Source organism: Bos mutus, chromosome 15, assembly GCF_027580195.1.
Source record: "Bos mutus isolate GX-2022 chromosome 15, NWIPB_WYAK_1.1, whole genome shotgun sequence".
Lineage (NCBI taxonomy): Eukaryota > Metazoa > Chordata > Mammalia > Artiodactyla > Bovidae > Bos > Bos mutus.
Window position 1 is genome coordinate 63,862,297 of NC_091631.1, and position 23,882 is coordinate 63,886,178.

The 23,882-nt window shown below is 41.5% G+C and overlaps 1 protein-coding gene and 1 pseudogene across 1 annotated transcript in view; one reads left to right on the plus strand and one right to left on the minus strand.

The window, feature by feature from the left end:
- Positions 1 to 11,648, plus strand: part of C15H11orf97 (chromosome 15 C11orf97 homolog) — a 34,336-nt gene extending 22,688 nt beyond the window's left edge. Inside the window, exon 4 of the mRNA XM_005890044.2 lies at positions 8,443 to 11,648. Coding sequence (XP_005890106.1) covers positions 8,443 to 8,447 — 5 coding nt within the window. The 3' untranslated portion in view covers positions 8,448 to 11,648. The remainder of the gene's footprint in view (positions 1 to 8,442) is intronic.
- Positions 1,763 to 2,062, minus strand: LOC102280644 (non-histone chromosomal protein HMG-14 pseudogene; annotated as a pseudogene).
- Positions 11,649 to 23,882: the final 12,234 nt, after the last annotated feature.

Below are 23,882 nucleotides of genomic sequence, written 5' to 3' on the forward strand. Positions count from 1 at the left end.
TTTTTTTTTTTTTGGCCATGAGGCCTGTGGGATAGTTTGACATTTTAATTATGTGTCTTAGTGGGGGTCTCTTTGGGTACATCTTGTTTGGGACTCAGGGCTTCTTGGACTTGGTTGTCTGATTCCTTTGCCCCAGATTAGGGAAGCTTTCAGCCATTATCTCTTCAAATAAGTTTTCTGTCCCTTTCTCTTTCTTGTTCTGGGACCTCTTTTATGTGACTGTTCCTCCCCTTGACGTTCTCTCAGTGGTCCCTTTACTATCCTCACTTTTGTTTTCTTTTCTTTCATGACTGAGATTTTACTGGTTGTTTTGAGGATCAGGACACAGACATTTCAATTTGTACACAATTCTTAATATACATACCAAAAAATCTAAAAAATCATGTAGATGTGATTCTTTCTGAATAGTTATTCCAGTGACTTTCCAGCTGAAAAGGTCGAGGCAAATTTTCCTTAACAGGATACAAGTACCAATATCTTCAAATGTTGATGTGCTGTTATGTCATAAGCTAAGCTAAGTCACTTCAGTCGTGTCTGACTCTGTGCGACCCCATAGACGGCAGCCCACCAGGCTCCCCCGTCCCTGGGATTCTCCAGGCAAGAACACTGGAGTGGGTCTGTTATGTCATAAGTCCCACTAATTCACAATTTGATATTATGTACAAAATCTACTCAAGTTTTTCAAGTTTTTGATGAATTCACAGCACATTAACAAAGTTACCAGGAAAATTGGACTACCATGACCAAAGAAAGATGGTACAGAGTGCACAAAATTCTGACCAGGATAGCCAAGATCAAGGAGTGGTTTGTTTTAGGAAATAATTCTACCCAAAATCAACATGGGAAGAGAAGTAAAGTGTTCAGTGAGACTTCCCTGGTGGTCCTGTAGTTAAGACTCTACGCTCCCCATGCAGGGAGCATGGGTTCGATCCCTGCTCGGGGAACTAAGATCCTGCATGCCATGTGGCACAGCCGAAAAAAAAAAAAAGTATTCAAGACATTAAATGCACAACTGACTCCAAACTGTCATTTGGTATTCTTTGTATCATAGGATATAAAAGCTACCCCATCTATGGAATATTAAGCTGACACCTAACACAATCAAAATTTCCCATATTCAATATCCCACTATTTCTGATTGGACCAAAAAAAGAAACAAACAAAGCAACCAGCAAATTGTTTACAACAGCAACATGGATGGACCTAGAGATTGTCATACTGAGTAACGTCAGACGGAGAAAGACAAATACCATATGATATCACTTATGTGTGGAATCTTTAAAAATGGTACAAATAAGCTTATTTACAAAACAGAAATAGAGTCACAGATGTAGAAAACAAACTTACGGTTACCAGCGGGGAAGGGGGGAGCATACTGGGGTTGACAAAGACACATACTTTATATAAAATAGATGACTAATGAGGACCTACTCTATAGTACAGGGAGCTCTACTCAGTGCTCTGTAATGGCCTATATAGGAAAAGAATCTAGAAAAGAGTGGATCTATGTATATGTATACATGCATATACACTGATTCACTTCGCTATACACGTGAAACTAACACAACAGTGTAAGTCAACTATACTCCAATTTAAAAAGAAACAAGCACTTACACTTTAAAAATGAAGTGGGATTCCCTTTCTTAAAAATACTACTAGAACTGCTAAAAAAACTTGCATTTACAAACTAATTAATAAAAATATTCATCTGGATTGAACGAGAAGGTAGACAGGGACCACCGATAGGACCCGGTGTGTGATGTTAACCACACATAGCTTCTTTCTTTCCTGCTTCCTCAGAGTCTGGGCTGTCCTCATTTTCAGTTTCTCCATTTTATGCAGGCAAACCTCCAACCAGAGGTTTAGTCACTTCTGCCTGTTTTCCCTTCGCTCCCCCTTTCCGTTTTGTTTGCACTTTTCTGTCCGAAGATGTATCCCATCCTGCTGCCTTTTTTGGCTCTGTTTGCACTTTTGGAGGAGCAGGTTTAGATGGCAACCTCCAAGCTCTCCTCTTGGAGTCTTCCTTTGCTGTCCTCTATGCGGAGCTGCCCTTGTCGGGCATGCTGGCGGTGGGCCGGGCGCACACTGTGGGGGCTGACAGAAATCCAGAAGCTGGGCTGCCTGTCCACTGCTGCTCCTCCTGCTGCCAGAGGAGCTGGGACCCCTCATGAGCCCTCTTCTTATTTATTTTGTTTTATTTTCTTTCCCTTTTGCTATTCTGATTGAGTGACTTCTACTATCCTTATCTTCCAGATCACTGGTCTGTATTTTTATTTTTGTATTATCTGATCTCCTGCTGGTTTCTGCTAGTGTATTTTTTACTTCAGTTAATGAATTCAAAACTGTAAAAACTTTCTTTTTTTATATCTTCTAGCCCTTTGGTGAAAGAGGCTTACAATCCTTTTAGCCTTTTGTTGATTCTCTCCCTAAATGCATCCAGTTTTCTACTGAGTCTGATAAGCATCTTATGATTGTTACTTTGAATTCTTTATCTGATAAACTGTATCTCCTTTTCCTTTAGTTCTTTTCCCCGCCCACCCCCCCTCCCCCCACCCCACCACCGATGTTTTATCTTATTCTTCCCTTTGAAAGATATTCTGTAGTTTTTTCATTTTGCCTAATTCCATTTCTAACCAGACCGGACATGGAAAAACAGACTGGTTCCAAACTGGGAAAGGAGTACGTCAAGGCTGTATATCATCACCCAGCTTATTTAACTTATATGCAGAGTACATCATGCAAAATGCTGGACTGGATGAAGTACAAGCTGGAATCAAGATTGCCAGGAGAAATATTAATAACCTCAGATACGCGGATGACACCACCCTTATGGCAGAAAGTGAAGAACTACAGAGCCTCTTGATGAGAGTGAAAGAGGAGAGTGAAAAAGCTGGCTTAAAACTCAACATTCAAAAAATGAATATCATGACATCTGGTCCCATCACTTCATGGCAAATAGATGGGGAAACAATGGACACAGTGACAGACTTATTTTGGGAGGCTCCAAAATCACTGCAGATGGTGACTGCAGCCATGAAATTAAAAGACACTTGCTTCTTGGAAGAAAAGCTATGACAAACCTAGACAGCATATTAAAAAGCAAAGACATTACTTTGCCAACAGAGGTCCATATAGTCAAAGCTATGGTTTTTCCAGTGGTCATGTATGGATGTGAGAGTTGGACTAAAAAGAAAACTGGGCACTGAAGAATTGATGCTTTTGAACTGTGGTGTTGCAGAAGACTCTTGAGAGTCCCTTGGACTGCAAAGAGATCCAACCAGTCCATCCTAAAGGAAATAAGTCCTGAATATTCATTGGAAGGACTGATGCTGAAGCTGAAACTCCAATTCTTGGGCCACCTGATGCAAAGAACTGACTCATTGGAAAAGACCCTGATGCTGGGAAAGATTGAAGGCTGGAGGAGAAGGGGATGACAGAGTATGAGATCTGGTTGGATGCCATCACCAACTCGATGGACATGAGTTTGAACAGGCTCCGGGAGTTGGTGATGGACAAGGAAGCCTTGTGTGCTGAAGTCCATGGGGTTGCAAAGAGTCAGACACTGCTGAACTGACTGACTCCTGAACTCTGTTTCTGCATATATCAGCTTCATCGCCCAGTCTTGAAAGGGTGACCTTATGTAGGAGGTGTCCTATAGGGCCCAGCGGTACAATCTCCCCTGGTCAACACAGCCAGGTGCCCCAGAGGTATCCCCAGTGTAGGCTGCATGTGCCCTCCTGTGATGGGTGGACAACAGTTGTGGGTATGATGGTGGGTGAGGTTGGTCCCCAGGCAGGCTTCCCTGTGATTGCAGCAGACATCCTAGTAGGTGGAGTCGGTTCCTGGTCCAAATGTCCACAGACCTGGCTGTGACCGCTGTAGGGAGCGGGTGCTGGTGTGTAGGCCTGGCCTCTTGGGTTCTCAGGAGAAAGCAGGGCCAGAGCAGGTAGTGTTAGTTAGTCTTATGGAGACTGATAGAAACGGTGCTCACTAGCACCAGGCCAGCTACGTGGGAAGAATGTGAAAACGAATGATGCTCTGCAGGCACTTCCGCCCCCAGAGGAAGTTCCACTGGACGCCTGTCAGGGGACGTTCAGCTTTAAGGGATCCAATATGTTATTCTTTTGTTTTGTGTTCCGTTTCTCAAGGATTCTCTATTCCTTATCAGTTCCTGGAAAACAGGAACGAGTAGAGATGCACGCAGTTCTCAGGACTGAGATCATGAGAAGAGGCACCTGCTTGGATTCCTTTCAGTGACTCCCATCAGTGACTCCCTTCAGTGACCTTCAGTTCAGTTCAGTTCAGTTCAGTCGCTCAGTCGTGTCCAACTCTTCGAGACCCCATGAATTGCAGCATGCCAGGCCTCCCTGTCCATCACCAACTCCCGGAGTTCACTCAGACTCACGTCCATCGATGATGAATGATGGATGCCATCCAGCCATCTCATCCTCTGTCGTCCCCTTCTCCTCCTGCCCCCAATCCCTCCCAGCATCAGAGTCTTTTCCAATGAGTCAACTCTTCGCATGAGGTGGCCAAAGTACTGGAGTTTCAGCTTTAGCATCATTCCTTCCAAAGAAATCCCAGGGCTGATCTCCTTCAGAATGGACTGGTTGGATCTCCTTGCAGTCCAAGGGACTCTCAAGAGTCTTCTCCAACACCACAGTTCAAAAGCATCAATTCTTTGGCACTCAGCTTTCTTCACAGTCCAATTCTCACATCCATACATGACCACAGGAAAAACCATAGCCTTGACTAGACAAACCTTTGTTGGCAAAGTAATGTCTCAGCTTTTCAATATGCTATCTAGGTTGGTCATAACTTTTCTTCCAAGGAGTAAGCGTCTTTTAATTTCATGGCTGCAGTCACCACCTGCAGTGATTTTGGAGCCCCCAAAAAATAAAGTCAGCCACTGTTTCCACTGTTTCCCCATCTATTTCCCATGAAGTGATGGCACCAGATGCCATGATCTTTGTTTTCTGAATGGTGAGTTTTAAGCCAACTTTTTCACTCTCCTCTTTCACCTTCATCAAGAGGCTTTTTAGTTCCTCTTCACCTTCTGCCATAAGGGTGGTGTCATCTGCATATCTGAGGTTATTGATATTTCTCCTGGCAATCTTGATTCCAGCTTGTGCTTCTTCCAGCCCAGCATTTCTCATGATGTACTGACTCTGCATTTAAGTTAAATAAGCAGGGTGACAATATACAGCTTTGATGTACTCCTTTTCCTATTTGGAACCAGTCTGTTGTTCCATGTCCAGTTCTAACTGTTGCTTCCTGACCTGCATACAAATTTCTCAAGAGGCAGATAGGGTGGTCTGATATTCCCATCTCTTTCAGGATTTTCCACAGTTTATTGTGAGCCACACAGTCAAAGGCTTTGGCGTAGTCAATAAAGCAGAAATAGATATTTTTTCTGGAACTCTCAGTGACCTTACTTAAATGTAATCTATTCAGTTATGCCCCTCTTACTCAGGATATGGAATGCTTTCTGGCCCTTTGAAGACTGTTATTTGCTTGGCTTTGTTTTTGCTCAGTTTTTTTTTACTGTCTAAAGCTGCCTTGTATGAAGATATATAAACGTGTGTTTCTGCAAATAAAGCACCCTTGTTTCACTTGAGACTTGGGTCCCCTGCATCCCTCTTCTCATCAACTCCAGTCCCCAGGTCCCAGTCTACAAAGACTGTGACAAACCCCACCCACTCTGGGCCCCGAAATGAGTCAAGGACTCCCCATCTTGTATGGCCCAGGAGCTTTTCAAGCTGTTGCCTCTGCACTGGGTTTGGAGTGAGTGAGTTTCTGCGAGGAGTTCTTTAAGAGTGAAGTCTCCCCCCTTTCCCAGGGCACGCCCCCATCCTCGTCCCCCCACTGCCACGCCCCCAGATTTAATCCTTGCTGGTTTTCAGAACCAGCTCTTTTGGGGACTCAGCTTCCCAGTTAGGTCCTGGTGCTGGGGAGCATGATATGGGACTTGGCCCCCTGGCTCCTCAGGGGGTACCTCTGTGGTTGTGATGTCTCTTGGGGTTGTGGGTTGCCGCACAGAAGTAAAACCAAGGTTTGGTTCTCACAGACCAGGACTCTGCACGTCCTGCCTTTCTCATCGTGGCCTTTTCCTTATACCCTTAGTTGTAGAAAGTCTGTTGTGCTAGTCTTCAGGTCAGTCCTGAGAGACAGTTGTTCTTTATGAGGTCGTAGTTTTGGTGTGTCCCTGGGAGGAGGTGAGCCCAGGATCGTCCTACTCCACTAACTTGACCTGGAATTTGTGCAAGGCACTACCCTAAGCACTTGGCCCAACCCGGCTCTGCTGCTAAGTGAGCAGTTCCCTGCCCCAACGCTCAGTTTCTGTATCTCCAATTCCCAGATATAGGGACCTGCCCCTAAAAGATCTCAAGAGAGTAGCAGAAAGGAGTACCTTTACTCTGTCAGAAACTCTGTCTCAGATGCCAAACCCAGAAAAGCCAGTTGAAGAGTGACCCTGCTGCCCCTCACTGCCAGCCACCTTCAGATCTGACATAATATTTATAGCTTAGGAAACTTATGAATTTTTGCTTCACTAAAAAATTTATGACATTTTGGTTCCACTTCTTTGACTAAGTATGAATTGAATGCTAGATTTCTAATTTATGTTCACTCAAAACTTTGATATCGTCCCATTTATTCTGGCATCTAGTATTACTGCAAAAAGTCTAGACAGCTTATTATCTTAATAATTTTTTTTTAAACTTTGAAGCTTGAAACTTTTAATCCAATTCTGAGGATACAAAGAAATGCTAAACTGTAAAAATAAAGAAAAGAAAAACAAGAAATTAAGGCAATGGCAACCCACTCCAGTGTTCTTGCCTGGAGAATCCCAGGGACGGGGAAGCCTGGTGGGCTGCCATCTATGGGGTCGCACAGAGTCGGACACGACTGAAGCGACTTAGCAGCAACAGTAGCACAGTATTATTAACTAAAGTACAGCTTTGTTCAAATTTCACAAAATTTTATGCTAGTTTCCATTATTTGTTTTCATACCTGTTCAAGATTCTACATTGTGTTTAGTTGCATTGAGCAACTTCAGCTGCATACAACAAATTCTGATAAATTATTTTCACTTTTATTCTCTTACAATTATTTTCTAATTTTTCTTGTTATGGCTTCTTCAATACACCCATCATTTAAAAGTGGACATTTAATTTCCAAATATATGGTATTTAAAAAATATCTTTGATATCAATTTCTCATTTAAGTGCTTTCTTCTCTGCAATCTGTGTTTTTTCAGTCTTTTAACTTTATTGAGGCTTTCAATGACTAAGTCAAATGTCTGTCTTGGAAAATGTCACATTGCACTTGAAAATATGTGGGTTATTTTCAAATATCTTTTGATATTGATTTCTAACATAATGTCTCAGTGATAGGAGAACAGACTCTGTATGAGTTCAACGCCTTTAGACCATGAAATTTTTGCACCTTGTTTTATGTCCCTGGATATGTTCCAGTGTCTTACAGTTGTCCATGGGAACTTGAATAGAGTTTGTATCCTGCTGTTGTGTGAAAATTGTATAAATCTTAGTTATGTTGAATCAGTTCATAGTGCTTTTCAGGTTTACTATTGCCTTCTACTTTTCTGTCTATTCATTCTATTAATTTTTGAGAGCTTGATGTTGAAACTCCAGCTAAAAATCTTTATTTTTTTAAGGTGAAGTTTTTGGTTGGAGTTTCAATATCAAACTCTCAAAAATTACTAGAATGAATAGACAGCAAAGTAGAAGGATATAGTAGACCTGAAAAGCACTGACACATGTTGAGGTATGGCAGAAATCAACACAATATTGTAAAGCAATTATTCTCCAATAAAAAATAATAAAATAATTGTAATATATAGTGGGACTATATGTAACTTTGTTCTGTATTTTCCAAATCTCCTCTCAATGTGTTATCATACTTTTATAATTAAAAAAATTTTTAAAAACCACTTTAGTTAGAGACTGTGAAGTATCTCCTGCTTTCATTATACTAATAAGATTGAGTTATTTACTTGTATCATTTCCTTCGTATTCTGTGGCATATAACTGAACAACAAAACAATAATAATAAACTTATCTAGCCCAGCTCTTCTCAGGCTTTAATGTGCCTGTAAATTACATGGGTATGTTATTAAAAAGCAGTTTCTGATATAGTCAGTCTAGGGTAGGGTCTGAGGTTTTGCATTTCTAACCAGCACCCAGGTGATGATGCTGGTGCCAGTCCAGACACTATGCTCTGAGATAGGGGGATCTAGAAGACTGAGGTTTCTCCAGTTACTTGAATCTCTTGGGTGATTTACATGCTTTTACATGGTGCTCTGCCCAATGAAACACTGTTGAGAACATTAAATCAATTTTAGATTAAAATGGGGTTGGGACTAAAAAACATTTCCCCCAAAGGACAAACTTGCTTATTTGTCCACTTATTTCTTTACTCTAGGATAAGATGAACAACTTTTCCATTGAGAAGAAACTGCTTTCTCCTGATGTCTGAAAAACAGAAGAAACCCAAGCTTGTTTCACAGTTTAGATGTGTACAAGAAGCATATATTAGCCTGTAATTCCTATTATCGGTATTATTTCCTATCTGTAAATTAATCCAAAGCAACGAAAGACTATTGGTAAAGTTCGCTAAGTACCTGAAAACAATGAAGGAAAATATTATATTTATTTTTAGTTGTCACAGAATACATTGGATGTCTAATTCAGCTTATTTTATTAAACATGCCAAAAACGATAAGAAACAAAGGCATTTTATTGAGTCCTCAAGGTAAATGTGTTAACCTTTCACTGTAGCATGATTATGGTCATCCATTAAGAAGAATATCCAGGTAAAAGTTTTATCCATGTAGGTATAAGTTAGTAAATGAATGGCAAAGATGAAAAGCCTCTGACTCAGAGACAACCATTTTAATGTTAGCCTTGGTAGAACTCATCACTTCTCTAGAATTTTGTCCACTAAAAAGTAAGGAAGTGGGAAATTTATGAAGTGATCTTGAAAACAGGAGTGGGGGTGAGAGGTTTTACAAATACTCAATATAATACTACTGGGCTAAAAAGAGGTTGAAAAGGAGAAAAACAAAAACAAAAACCCCTAACCTTCCTTTCCCCCACAATTGTCAAAAATAATATATATACCATATAGAAAACTGGAAAATAAAGGGAAAAAAACCCATCTGTATTTCATTTCTAGAAATAACCACTGCAAACATGCTTATATAGTTTTATTCTTTTTTCCTATGCATGTTTTATTTCACGTTTGAAATCACATTGTATGGTATATATGTTATCCCTTTTTAACATATCATTCCTATTCATTAAAATATAACTGAATAATTATATTAAAAATCTGTATATGTTTGTACTAATTTTTTTTTTTGCATTTATTACTCTACTTTTTGGATATTTGGGTTTTTCGGATAGCATCTCCTGCATCTCCCGCATTGCAGGTGGATTCTTTATTGCTGAGCCACCAGGGAAGCCCAGTTTACTTACAGCCTTCCCCTCAAATTTAAAAAACTTTTTTTTCCTAGTCTTGTGATTACACAACTTTCATTCACCTTCCACTCTAAAGCTCATCTTAAAATTTTCTCCAGTTTATAGTTCTCGAGTTCATTTCTCAGAGTTAATGAAATAAATCAACTGAGGTCAACAAAGATTTGTTGACTGCGTATGTCCCTTCCCTACTTAAAAATATTTACGCTATGAAACAGTCAACAATCTTGAGTCAAAATCCAAACTTTTCCAGATTTAATATAAAAATTTCCACTTAGTTAATACACATTAAGAGATCCTACATGTAAGCCAATTCCAGCCACCACCATGTTTATGGAACTCTCTCATCACTGGATACTTAAAAAACAGTGTTGTGAGCCAGTGGCTAAAATTGGAGAGATTATATCTTCAATGAGCCAAGAAATATAACACCAAAAACTACCTGGAGTTGGGGTAAAGCATTTACTATTCTTATGAATCTAAAATCTTAACCTTATCAAAATTCATATCATCAACCTTTCTGCAACCTTTCAACATTTCTGTGTGTGTATATATACTACTTTTACTAATGTGCTCCAAGGCATAAAACATAGATTGCTATCGTTAGTATTCAGAAAATGAATGATGAATGTGACTTTATTCCTACTTATCATCACTGGCATCATTGTTTTGTCAGTTACCTTTTATTCATTATTTACTAGGCTCCAGGCACTGGGGCGGAGAAGGAAATGGCAACCCACTCCAGTGTTCTTGCCTGGAGAATCCCAGGGACGGCAGAGCCTGGTGGGCTGCCATCTCTGGGGTCCCACAGAGTTGGACACGACTGAAGCGACTTAGCAGCAGCAGCAGCAGCAGCAGTGACTGTATACGGAGAAGGCAATGGCACCCCACTCCAGTACTCTTGCCTGTAAAATTCCATGGATAGAGGAGCCTGGTGGGCTGCAATCCATGGGGTCGCTAAGAGTCAGACATGATTTCACTTTCACTTTTCATTTTCATGCATTGGAGAAGGAAATGGCAACCCACTCCAGTGTTCTTGCTTGGAGAATCCCAGGGATGGGGAAGCCTGGTGGGCTGCAGTCTATGGGGTTGCACAGAGTCGGACACGACTGAAACGACTTAGCAGCAGTAGCAGGCATTGGGGCAAGTCTTATTTTCTTGAATAAAGGAAAGGAAAGGAAAATGAAGGCGCTCAGTCAGTTCCGCCTCTTTGCAACCCCATGGACTGTAGCCTACCAGGCTTCTCCGTCAATGGGATTTTCCAGGCAAGGGTACTGGAGTGGATTGCCATTTCCTTCTTTTCTTGAATAGCAAGATCCTATTTAACAATAAATACATTGCTAATCTCATGTTACAAATCACATATACATATGACAAGACAGCCAAGACTGAGTATTTAGGTAATTTGCCCCAGATCCCAAAACTTGCCCTAATTCATAAGGTGACATAAATGCCAGATGATTAGACTATTCTCTATAAATACTGGCTGAATAGATTTGAACTTTCATGACAAAAGAGGCAGCATCCTTTTATTTCTGATTAATAAACATGTTATGTAAGGAAAGATTAGAAAAGAACTTTGAAAACTGTTTTCCTACTGTAAAAGAAAAAATGGTTATTAGGTACTCAAGTACAGATACAACACCAAACAGTAATACTCAGAGAAGATTTCTGGGCTCATATACCTTTCCACGTGGCCACAGGCAAAAGGGACCTGGAATGATGTCCCCAAGGGAGCTGGCTGGTAGTTCCATCTAGGCAGCAGCAAGGCTGCTGTCAATGCCAGAAGTCTGAATCTTGTTTCACTACAAGAAAGATAGCTCGGTTTCTATTGATTCTACCTGCAGAGCAGATTCAAGCCTTGCTGTTAGCTCACAGACCCCAAGTGGGACTCTGTAGGTGACTGACTTTTATTTGCACATGCTGCTCAGTCATGTCCAACTCTTTGGAACCCCATGGACTATAGCCAGTCAGACTCCTCTGTCCATGGGATTCTCTAGGCAAGAATACTGGAGTGGGTTGCCATTTCCTCCTCCAGGGGATCTTCCCCACCCAGAGATCAAACCCACGTTTCCTAAGTCCCCTGCATTGGCAGGCAAATTCTTTACCACTGAGCCACCTGTTTTCAGAAATGATGTCCCCTTTGACTAGAAATGACTTTAGAAATATCCTTCCCCACGTCTGCTCTACTCCTGCCCCCAAACAAGTTCCCCCCAGTTCATCCTCAGCTTTGCAGTCCGGGCCGGGGGCTTCCCAGCAGCCTCTAGCACACACGGCAGCCTTCCCCCTAGGGACTGATGTCACAGCACTATTTCCTTGCTAGGACTCCTCTCTCTTTTCCACTTTGGGGCCTTGGTCCTTTTGGGGTTAAATTCTGTTCTTCACTGCCCCACTGCACATCTTCCAAACCGGTTTCATGTAGAGGGTTTTTCATGTCAGGATTATTTATAATAATGAATAATGTAGAGGATGATTTTTAAAATTACTATATAATAGGATGCCTCTTGTTATTTTTTCTTTTTTAAATTTTAAAAGCACTTTTAAATGAAACCTCCTCGAAAGCCAGGGTTACAAGGACATTCTTTCAAATGAAAAAATCTATAGCAATCTTAAACCAATGGCTCTTTTTATTCTTGATGAAATGCAACAGAAGCATTCTTTCATGTCCGACTCTTCGCAACCCCATGGACTGCAGCCTACCAGGCTCCTCCATCCATGGGATTTTCTAGGCAAAAGTACTGGAGTGGGGTGCCACTGCCTTCTCTGATTCTTTTTGAGGAGAGGACAAAAGAAAACTGCTTTTTTCCTAAAGATGCTTGGATCTTGCCCACTTTCCTCCTTCATCTTATCTGCTCCCGGGTCTGGAATTCCCTTGCTTCCTGGGTTCAAGCCAGGGACAGCTGCCATGGGGTGCTGGGTCACTTGAGTCATAGGGCTTCAACCCACTTCCTAATTTGGCCAAAGAATCTGTCTCTCTCTGTTTCTCTCATTTCTCCCCTGTTATACTCCCTCTCTTTTTCCTTTCTTCTTTCTCACCTTTCTTTCCTTCCTTTGTTTTTTTCTTTCTGACTGTCTGTCTGCCTTCCTTTGTTCCTTCCCCATCTAGCCTTTATTTCTTTATGCTCTGGCCAATTTCAAAAGGAGATTTGTCACTTCAGTTTCCTGTACAATGAGATTTAGTCTCCCTACTGGAAGTGTGCATGGATCATTAAAAGCTATGTCTTTTTCCTCCTGATCCTGATCTTTACTTCACTATATTCTTTCATTTAAATTCTAATTTAAAGTTTACCAAGTTTGATCCTGGTAGCCAATATTGAAAGGAAATCCTGATAAGTAAAATAATATTGTTCATAACATTTGTAAAAACTCCCCGGTTTGAATATAAGTTGGATTGTGTCTCCACAAAAATTTTATGTTGAAAACCTAACTCCTAATACCTCAATAAAGTTGATTTTTAAAAAATACTTAGATTAAAAAAGAAACCAGAGCTCCTTGGAAACTGTCTGATTCTAGACCCAAGGCAGGAAATCTCCAATGTGAATTTAGGACATCTTGTTGTACCAGAAAACAGGGAAGTTTCCAAAATTAATAGGTCACATCCAAAGCACTTGGGAGTCACCATAAAGCAGTCCTCTGTCCAAAGATGGAGAAATTTGAGCACAAAATAAATGACACACACAGAAAATATAAAGAGCCATGAGTTCATATGGATATTTTTTTAAATGAAAGAGAATGAAGGCAAATGGCAACAACAGAAACAAAACCCAGTTTCACTAAATACCAACTAAGATTGCAAAGGCATTAATTCTTATTTACAAAGGTAGTAACTGAAAAGAAAGAATCATCTATTATCTTACCTTTTCTGAACAATTTGGTAATTTAGGTACCTAAGAGCCCTCGTAGATTAAGGGAAATCCTCTTTACAGAATTTCAGTTAATAAATGTGGAAAGAATGAGAGATTAATGAAACCATCATTTTATAATCCACAAAGCGTTGACTGACTGTGCTCATCAGTGGATGAAACCATTAGACGAGTGTTGATGGGAGGTTCCTCATTGGGAGGGAAGGCTGGGCACCACCAGAATCTGTAGTTTATCTTCAAATGACACAAGGGCGACAATGGAACACTGAGTGCCACCTGGTGTCAAGTTACCAGGTGGCTTGATTAGATTCATGTAATCCCTTTTGAGTAAGTAGATTTTGTAGGTGGCACAGTCATGAAGGAAGGAAATGATATGATAAATGAGATTTACTTGAAAACATAAAAAGAAATAAAGGGAAAGTGGTTAAGTGGAGCATATGTGGGTAATCAATAATTGCTGAATCTTGATGAAGGGAACTGAGGGGCTCATCACCCTTTTCTTCCTATGTTTGTATGTGTTTATAGTTTTTCATAATAAGTTGTTTTACAGTAGATATAAGGAAGCATTTGTTTATGGAAATAATAGACTGAGAAAGTTTCTTCCTTGGTCATCTGTTTAAAATAAAAAGGAAAACAAGAGTCAGACACCTCTTCAGAACTGTTCAGCTCACAAAGGTGTTCATTTCTCTGGAAACTACCATCCCCACTCCCTTCCCCAGCCCACCCGCTGACCACCACACCTTTGGACCCTATGCCAGACCATAGCTAATTTCACTAGGTGAACACCACACCCAAGATAGTCCAGTCAGATTCTTGCTGCCAAAGACTTAGTTGCTTGTCAGACACTGCTGTTGGAGAATCATGGAGCTATGGAGGATTATGTTCTGCCCAGCGAACAGGAGAAACAGAGAGCTGATGGGGGTGGTGGGGTGGAGGGAAAGAAGCAGATGTAGAATTCTGACAGCGTTCTCTGTCCCACAGTCCTCCTTTTGGACTTTGAAACCCTTCTCACAAGAGAGTAACTTTTGTTCAAGCGAGCCCTCTGTCACAGATTCGCTTTGGGTGCAGGACACCAAGGCCTTAGCTACCCATGAGTGTCAGGTGAGAGTGTCCCTCAGTGGAGGGGCCTTTGGCCTCACAGATGGCTTAAATCTTTGATCATTTAAGGAAGTTTCTGCTGAGTGACTCTATAACTTAATTACACTAGCTTTCTTGCTATCTTTAATAAAACTCTTCAACTCTTAAAAAAATTAAAAAAAAAGAGGGTCACTATGAGACTCAACAGTTAGAACTGGACATGGAACAACAGACTGGTTCCAAATAGGAAAAGGAGTATGTCAAGGCTGTATATTGTCACTCTGCTTATTTAACTTATATGCAGAGAACATCATGAGAAACGCTGGGCTGGAGGAAACACAATCTGGAATCAAGATTGTTGGGAGAAATATCAATAACCTCAGATATATGCAGATGACACCACCCTTATGGCAGAAAGTGAAGAGGAACTCAAAAGCCTCTTGATGAAAGTGAAAGTGGAGAGTGGAAAGGTTGGCTTAAAGCTCAACATTCAGAAAACAAAGATCATGGAATCCAGTCCCATCACTTCATAGGAAATAGATGGGGAAACAGTGGAAACAGTGGCTGACTTTATTTTTTGGGGCTCCAAAATCACTGCAGATGGTGACTGTAGCCATGAAATTAAAAGACGCTTACTCCTTGGAAGGAAAGTTATGACCAACCTAGATAGCATATTCAAAAGCAGAGACATTACTTTGCCAACAAAGGTCCGCCTAGTCAAGGCTATGGTTTTTCCTGTGGTCATGTATGGATGTGAGAGTTGGACTGTGAAGAAAGCTGAGCGCCAAAGAATTGATGCTTTTGAACTGTGGTGTTGGAGAAGACTCTTGAGAGTCCCTTGGACTGCAAGGAGATCCAACCAGTCCATTCTGAAGGAGATCAGCCCTGGGATTTCTTTGGAAGGAATGATGCTAAAGCTGAAACTCCAGTACTTTGGCCACCTCATGCGAAGAGTTGACTCATTGGAAAAGACTCTGATGCTGGGAGGGACTGGGGGCAAGAGGAGAAGGGGACGACAGAGGATGAGATGGCTGGATGGCATCGCTGACTCGATGGACGTGAGTCTGGGTGAACTCCGGGAGTTGGTTATGGACAGGGAGGCCTGGCGTGCTGCGATTCATGGGGTCGCAGAGTCGGACACGACTGAGCGACTGAACTGAGCTGAACTGATGAGACCTACTTCTTACATAATAGTAAATTTTGTCCCCTACCCTTTTCCTTTTTGTCAAAAGCTGCCTCTGGCAGGCCACTGTAATTGCAACCAAAAGAATCCTTTGTAGTACTGTTAGGGGAAGCACACTGATTGAAATCGCCCACCCTGGCCAGGCACCATAGTAACTATTTGCATTAGTTGTTTTATGACAGGAGATCCTGATAAGGAATACGGAACTGATAAGCCACCACCAACCGGAAGAGTTCGGGAAAGGTCGAAAGGAGACATGGCAAGTCTGTCCACTTCCCAGAATCCCTCTCACTAGCATCCATCTTGGCTGAGTGATGCGTGCGCCACCAGGAAAGACTCTGAATTAGAATGATTGGCCAAAGACCACCCAGAAACTAATCCCCTCACCACAAAACCCAAGACTGCAAGCCACGTGGCAGAGCAGTTCTCCTGGGTTCCCTTACCCTGCTGCTCTCCACCCGGGTGCCCTTTCCCAATAAAATCTCTTGCTTTGTCAGCACATGTGTCTCCTTAGACAATTCATTTCTGAGTGTTAGACAAGAGCCCAGTTTTGGGCCCTGGAAGGGGTCCCCCTTCTTGCAACAGTACAACTGCCTTTAGTTTTATCTGTCTTAATTATAGTGCTTCCTTGGAGCACACCTATGGGCTAAATAGCTTCCTTCTAGTTTTATTTCCACATCTCTATAACTAAAGGAGAGAGAGTAGAAACTTTGGGTGGAGAGACCCACTGTCTACACCCCGCCCCTCACAAATCCTAGCTTCCCTTTAACCTGAAAAATTTATGTGACAGTATGAAAAAATCTTGCTTAACTAATTATAATTGTATATGAAAGAGTTGCAGAGATAGGTGTCTAAAAAAACTTTCCACTCTGATGGTGACACTTGATTAATTCAAAATGACAAAGGACAAAGTGACAAGGCGATCAAGGAAATGTTGCTTCAAGAGGCAAATGGGCAAGGTTACTAAAAGCCTAACACATCACAGCTTTTTTTTTTTTTTTTACAGTTCTGTCTTACAACCTCCAGGTGTGAGGGCAAGCGGACTCCAAAGGAGAGGCCTCAGTGGGTTTTGAAAGTGAAAGTGAAAGCCGACTCTTTGCGACCCGGTTGGACTATGACCCTCTCCAGGCAAGAATACTGGCGTGGGTTGCCATTTCCTTCTCCAGGGGATCTGCCCCAGGTCTCCTGCATTGCAGACAGACGCTTTAACCTCTGAGCCACCAAGGAAGCCCAATGCGTTTTGGCTCCCTCTTTTTATAAGTTTTTGTCTCCTCCCCAGTGAGCCTGCCCTATGCAAATTAGGGCTAGCCAGGGAAGAGGCGCGTTTTTTCACCTCACATCACAGCTTTTAAAGTCTACTTTTGGATTCTTCAAGTCTGAAATTTCTCTAAAGCTACAATTCACAGTATGGGTTGAATGTGACAGTTAGCATGTCCCACAGGGGTAGAAATGTTCGTTTGTTTGTTTGTTCAGATATACCTCACGCCTGGCACACACTTGACATCCAATAAGTATTACTACATGAAGTTATAGCTTTTGCAAATTTTTAAACCCAAACAAGTTCTGACCCTAATGTAGCCCTGCAAATATGGAGTTGGCCAAAAAGTTTGTTTGGTTTTAAACCAACCCAATATCAATACAGAATGATTCTCAGTGCCATATGGCTTGGAAAACACTTTAGGAATAGCTCTGCAAGCTGATAATGTCAAAATATATCAAAATAGAGAAAAATCACAGCATTTTATATTTTAAAGGAACACAGGCAATCCTGAGGTCATCATACCAAAATCTAACAACAATCCCTAAAGTTCTTTCTCAAACTGTGGACAGGGAAATGGGTCCTTGAGAGCCTGGAGGGAACCCAAGAGGCAAAGCAGCTTTGCAGTGATGAAAAGCGGGCTCTATAAATGGTGGTCGGACAGCATCTCCAGTCTTCAATCACATCGAATTTCTCTTCTCTGACTTTAAGAGGAGCTGCACTCCTCCTACTGTCTTAGATGCTCCTGGAAATTGCCTTTGAACAGTGACTCATGCAAAGAAGTTTCCGGGGTTTTTTTGTGTGTGTGCAGCGTTGTGTGGTGCTGCGAGGCCAGAAGTAGTTCCGGCAATGCAATCAGACAGTTGGCGCAGTGTTTAGTCACCTGTAGATTCTCTTCCTCCTGAGATCAAATGTTTGTTGAATCCGGTTAAACATTGTTATGGCTTCCCAGGTGCAGTTGTAAAGAATCCGCCTGCCAATACAGGAGACTCAACAGATGCAGGTTTGGTCCCTGGGTCCGGAAGATCCCTTGGAGTAGGAAATAGCAACCCACTCCTGTATTCTTGCCTAGAAAATTCCATGGACAAAGGAGCCTCGCAGTCTCTAGTCCGTGGGGTCACAAAGATTATACACGACTGAGCATACAGAAATATTGCTAAGGGTAAATTCAGACCCAAAGGTTCTTTTTGGAGTGATTGAAAATAATATAACGAGCATTTTTATTGTGATTTCACCGCAGTGAATTGTGCAAGATTTCTGGACTGTGGTTTACCCCACTCCAGTACTCTCGCCTGGAGAATCCCATGGACGGAGGAGCCTGGTAGGCTACAGTCCATGGAGTCACGAAGAGTCGGACACAACTTCACTTTCACTTTCAAGCTGGTCATAAAAAATGTTCTCTTGGTATCTCTAATTTTCTTGAAGAGATCTCTAGTCTTTACCATTCTATTGTTTTCTTCTATCTCTTTGCATTGATTGCTGAGGAAGGCTTTCTTATCTCTCCTTGTTATACTTTGGAACTCTGCATTCAAATGGGTATATCTTTCTCCTTTGCTTTTTGCTTTCCTTCTTTTCACAGCTATTTGTAAGCTATTTGTGATGTCCTCAGAGACTCATTTTGCTTTTTTGCATTTCTTTTTCTTGGGGATGGTCTTGATTCCTGTCTCCTGTACAATGTCATGAACCTCCGTCCGTAGTTCATCAGGCACTCTGTCTATTAGATCTAGTCCCTTAAAACTATTTCTCACTTCCACTGTGTAGTCATAAGGGATTTTATTTAGGTCATACCTGACAGAAATGGTAGGGACTTAACAGAAGCAGAAGATATTAACAAGAGGTGGCAAGAATACACAGAAGAACTCTACAAAAAAGATCTTCATGACCCAGATAATCACGATGGTGTGATCACTCATCTAGAGCCAGACATCCTGGAATGTGAAGTCAAGTGGGCCTTAGAAAGCATCACTACAAACATAGCTAGTGGAGGTGATGGAATTCCAGTTGAGCTATTTCAAATCCTAAAAGATGATGCTGTGAAAGTGCTGCACTCAATATGCCAGCAAATGTGGGAAACTCAGCAGTGGCCACAGGACTGGAAAAGGTCAGCTTTCATTCCAATCCCAAAGAAAGGTAATACCAAAGAATGTTCAAACTACCACACAATTTCACTCATCTCACATGCTAGTAAAGTACTGCTCAAAATTTTCCAAGCCAGGCTTCAGCAATACGTGAATTGTGAACTTCCAGATGTTCAAGCTGGTTTTAGAAAAGGCAGAGAAACCAGAGATCAAATTGCCAACATCCTCTGGATCATGGAAAAAGCAAGAGAGTTCCAGAAAAACATCTATTTCTGCTTTGTTGACTATGCCAAAGCCTTTGACTATGTGGATCACAATAAACTGTGGAAAATTCTGAAAGAGATGGGAATACCAGACCACCTGACCTGCCTCTTGAGCAATCTGTATGCAGGTCAGGAAGCAACAGTTAGAACTGGACATGGAACAACAGACTGGTTCCAAATAGGAAAAGGAGTACATCAAGACTGTATATTGTTACCCTGCTTATTTAACTTATATGCAGAGTACATCATGAGAAACGCTGGGCTGGAGGAAGCACAAGCTGGAATCAAGATTGCCAGGAGAAATATCAATAATCTCAGATATGCAGATGACACCACCCTTATGGCAGAAAGTGAAGAGAAACTAAAAAGCCTCTTGATGAAAGTTAAAGAGGAGAGTGAAAAAGTTGGCTTAAAGCTCAACATTCAGAAAATGAAGATCATGGCATCTGGTCCCATCACTTCATGGGAAATAGATGGGGAAACTGTGGCTGACTTTCTTTTTGGGGGCTCCAAAATCACTGCAGATGGTGATTGCAGCCATGAAATTAAAAGACGCTTACTCCTTGGGAGGAAAGTTATGACCAACCTAGACAGCATATTAAAAAGCAAAGACATTACTTTGCCAACAAAGGTCCATCTCGTCAAGGCTATGGTTTTTCCTGTGGTCATGTATGGATGTGAGAGTTAGACTGTGAAGAAGGCTGAGCACCAAAGAATTGATGCTTTTGAACTGTGGTATTGGAGAAGACTCTTGAGAGTTCCTTGGACTGCAAGGAGATCCAACCAGTCCATTCTGAAGGAGATCAGTCCTGGGTGTTCATTGGAAGGTCTGATGTTGAAGCTGAAACTCCAATACTTTGGCCACCTGATACGAAGAGTTGACTCATTTGAAAAGACCCTGATGCTGGAAAAGATTGAGGGCAGGAGGAGAAGGGCACGACAGAGAATGAGATGGTTGGATGGCATCACCAACTCGATGGACATGGGTTTGGGTGGACTCCGGGAGTTGGTGATGGACAGGGAGGCCTGTCGTGCTGTGATTCATGGGATCACAAAGAGTTGGACACAACTGAGTTACTGAACTGAACTGAAACTGAAGCTGGTCATGAAACTATAAAATGTGGCTGCCCCACTTCTTTGGCAATAATTCTCCCTTGCCATGCATGAGCAACATGGATTTACCCTTCCATTCCGATATACTTTCAAAATCATTCATATGTCACTAGTTTTGTTGACTTTAATCCAGCAAGTATTTCCTAATATTTCAAGTTCCTCAGACTCCTTTTAGAAGAAGAATCACAGGAACAAGCGTGATGGAATCTGATCTGACTACTTTTGTGTTCTCAATGGTTGCTCAAGGGAAATTTGCTGGTCGAGGCGGACTTCCCTGATTTCTATGGAAAATGCATCTCCTCTCCATTTTCTGTAGTGAGGTGTGCCCTGGGTCTGTGTGAGAAGTGGGGTCAGGACAGGGGAAAGGTGAGGGGATTCACCATCCCTTCCTCCAATTGTAAAGAGTTGGGCTGCCTTCCTGAGTTCAGGTCTTGTCTTGAGTTAGGGTCCGATTGCCTTGAGTATGGCCACACGTAAGCTCTGATGTGGAGCCGGTACCATAGTAAACCCAGATCAGACCTGTTTGCGATCCTGAGACCGTACAGGATTTGTGCTAACTCATTTGACCAAGGACCCAAATAGACTTCAGGTGAGCTATGAAGATCGTGCTGGTGAACATGAAGAGGACTTGGGGAAGCCAGTATGACACTCCACGTGTTTACCCTACACTTGTGCTATATTATTTACCTTAGTCATTATTTTTCAGTCCAGTCTTTTCCATACTCTTCATGAATGAACAAAGTGAACTGTTTCATAAGTGCTTCATGAAATGTAAAATTAAAAGTGGGCATTTCCCTGGTGATCCAGTGATTAAGATTCTGTACTTCCACCTCAGGGGGTGTGGGTTCAATCCCTGGTCAGGGAACTAAGATCCCACATAATGAGTGATGCGGCCAAAAAAAAAAAAAAAAAAAAAAATTATAAGTGTTGTTCACTCATTCACTCATCTATTCGCTTATGTAACAAATATTTATTATACACCTTACATGTGCCAGGCACTACACTATGTGATAGTAACATGTTCATTGCAATGTCAATGTAATTTTCTATTTCTTTTTTTGGGAGGTAAGAAGTGGGTTTATATAGAGAGAAACACATTCCACAGACAGATTGTGGGTCACCTCAGAAGGCCAAAATAATTTTCTTTCATGTAAGTCTTGTATTCCATAACTTGTACACGTGATTGCAAATACACTCTAAGAAAGAGTAGTTTAACAAGGAGAATGCAGATGTAAGCCCTACAAACATTGTGAATATGATACAAATATTTCTGACTGTAAACCAGAATTTCACAATGTACCTTTTCCTGAACATCCAAAATTCTTGCATTACCTGTTCAGTCAAGTAAGAATATAGAAAGGACTTGAGTGCATAAGAGTTAAAATCCTAAAGTAAGTGTAATACATTATCATATTGACTATTCATGACAATCTTTTAGGGGCAGTAAAATTTTGCACTGGGATAAAGACAAACAACCTTAGAAGTTGGTGCTAGTTTTATTTTTCTATCAAGGGTTTAATAGGGCAATGAACAATAACTTGTGGATTGTTATGGAACTTACACAATCCTTAACAGTTATTAACTAAGTAACTCCATAATCGTCAGCCCAATTATGCACAGGAAAAAAATCATATCTGAGAAAAGAAATAATCACCTTTCTGCATAGGAGTTAGCTTTTGCAGTTATATCTGCTCACTGGTTGCTCCCCATTTCCTAATAAGCATGTCATCCTGGGAGGAACTTTGCCCTTTTCTGTCTTCAATGGAAAAAAAAAAAAAATTGAAGTATACTTAGCAGGTCAATGTTCAGTTGCAGAAATCTCAGATCTAATAAAAAATAGCAACCCATTTGAGGACAGTCTGGTTCTCACGGACCCAGGCTGACCGTGAATTTGGTGCTGGTGGGCAGACCCAGGGCAGTCACAACACATTCTGAGGCATCTCTGGAAAATAGCATCTGTCTCTGGGAAGGAGCAGTGTGTGTGTGTGCTCAGTCACTTAGTTACATCTGACTCTTTATGACTGTAGCCTGCCAGGCTCCTCTGTTCATCGAATTTTCCAGGCAAGAATACAGGAGTGTGTTGCCATTTCCTATTCCATGGGATCTTCCCCACCCAGGGATGGAACTCATGTTTCTTGCATCTCCTCCTTTGGCAGGCAGATTCTTTACCACTGCACCACTTGGTAAGTCCTGAGGAGCAGCAGGACAGGCTTAAAATGAACTCTTTCCATGGAGAAGAACAAAGCATGAGTTGAATTTTTAGGAACCACAGTTGGCCTGGTTCTTGCCCCCAGAGAATCCAGTCCCTATATCAAATTTTGGAACTGAATACACCATCCTCGGTCCCATTGTGCATGGATCCCTCAATCATCTTGATAAAGTGAGCCTTGAATTTTGGAGCTCTCCTCTAGTTTGTACAAACCTTTAGTCAAAATTCCTTATTGATACCTGACATTGTCATCATGCTTATGACTGAAATCCAGTTCTTCTTGTGTAATATTTTGTGGAAACTAGGAGGTCTTTAAATACATACAAAAGAAGCATTTGCTTATTGTTATAAAGTCAAAAAGAATCATAGAATATTTAAAGTTCTAACGTGATTTAGAATTTATTTAGAATTGCATAAGGCTGGTAGACACATGATTTTGGTCTCTGCCACTGTCCCTTCTCTCTTCTTCAGGTAAGAGCACTTCACTTTTTCCTTTGGGGAATTACTTTTCCCCCATCGTTAGTCCACAGTCTTTATATGAGATTGATTCTACCCCCTAGACCCAGAAGAAGGTCTAAAGGGAGTCCTCATGCCCTCACCACAGTGATTCTTCAAGCATAAGTGCCTAGTCCAGGTTGTGCCAATGAGACCCAGCCTAATTTGATGGAGTTTCTGATGACTGTCCCCAGGGTCCTGATTAATATATGTATAGCATTTACCACTGAAAGCCTAAGGAACTTCTTAAAGTCACAACAAGTCATTCGAATAGCCAGCTTCTCCTGATACTTGCCCACTTTCTAGTTGGGGATCAGTGATATTAACAGAGCATTTTAATAATACAATTAGAGCATTTATTCATTCAACAAGTATTCATTGAGATGATGAATACAACTAACTAGATGCCTGGTTCTGTGCTAGGGATAGAGGTTGACAGAAACAGCCATGATCACTGCCCAATCATGTTCTGAAAGATGTATATAGAGGCACACAGGAGGGGCATGTGACCTACCCCAGATGTATGCATATGGATGTCCAGGAGGGCTTCCTGGAAAAAGAGACTGGCCTGCTACACATCTCTGAATTGATTCTCCTTTAAGTTTAATTTAATCTCATTCTCACAGCTACTATCTTAGTTCAGGCTCTCTTGTTTCACATCTGAATTATAGCAAGAGTTTTCTAACTGGACTAGATACTTCTACTCTTATACTGGTCCCTAATATCCAACTTCCCAGGTGGCTCAGATGGAAAAGAATCTGCCTGCAATGCGGGAGACCTGGGTTCAATCCTTGGGTTGGGAAGATCCCCTGGAGAAGGGCATGGCAACCCACTCCAGTGTTCTTG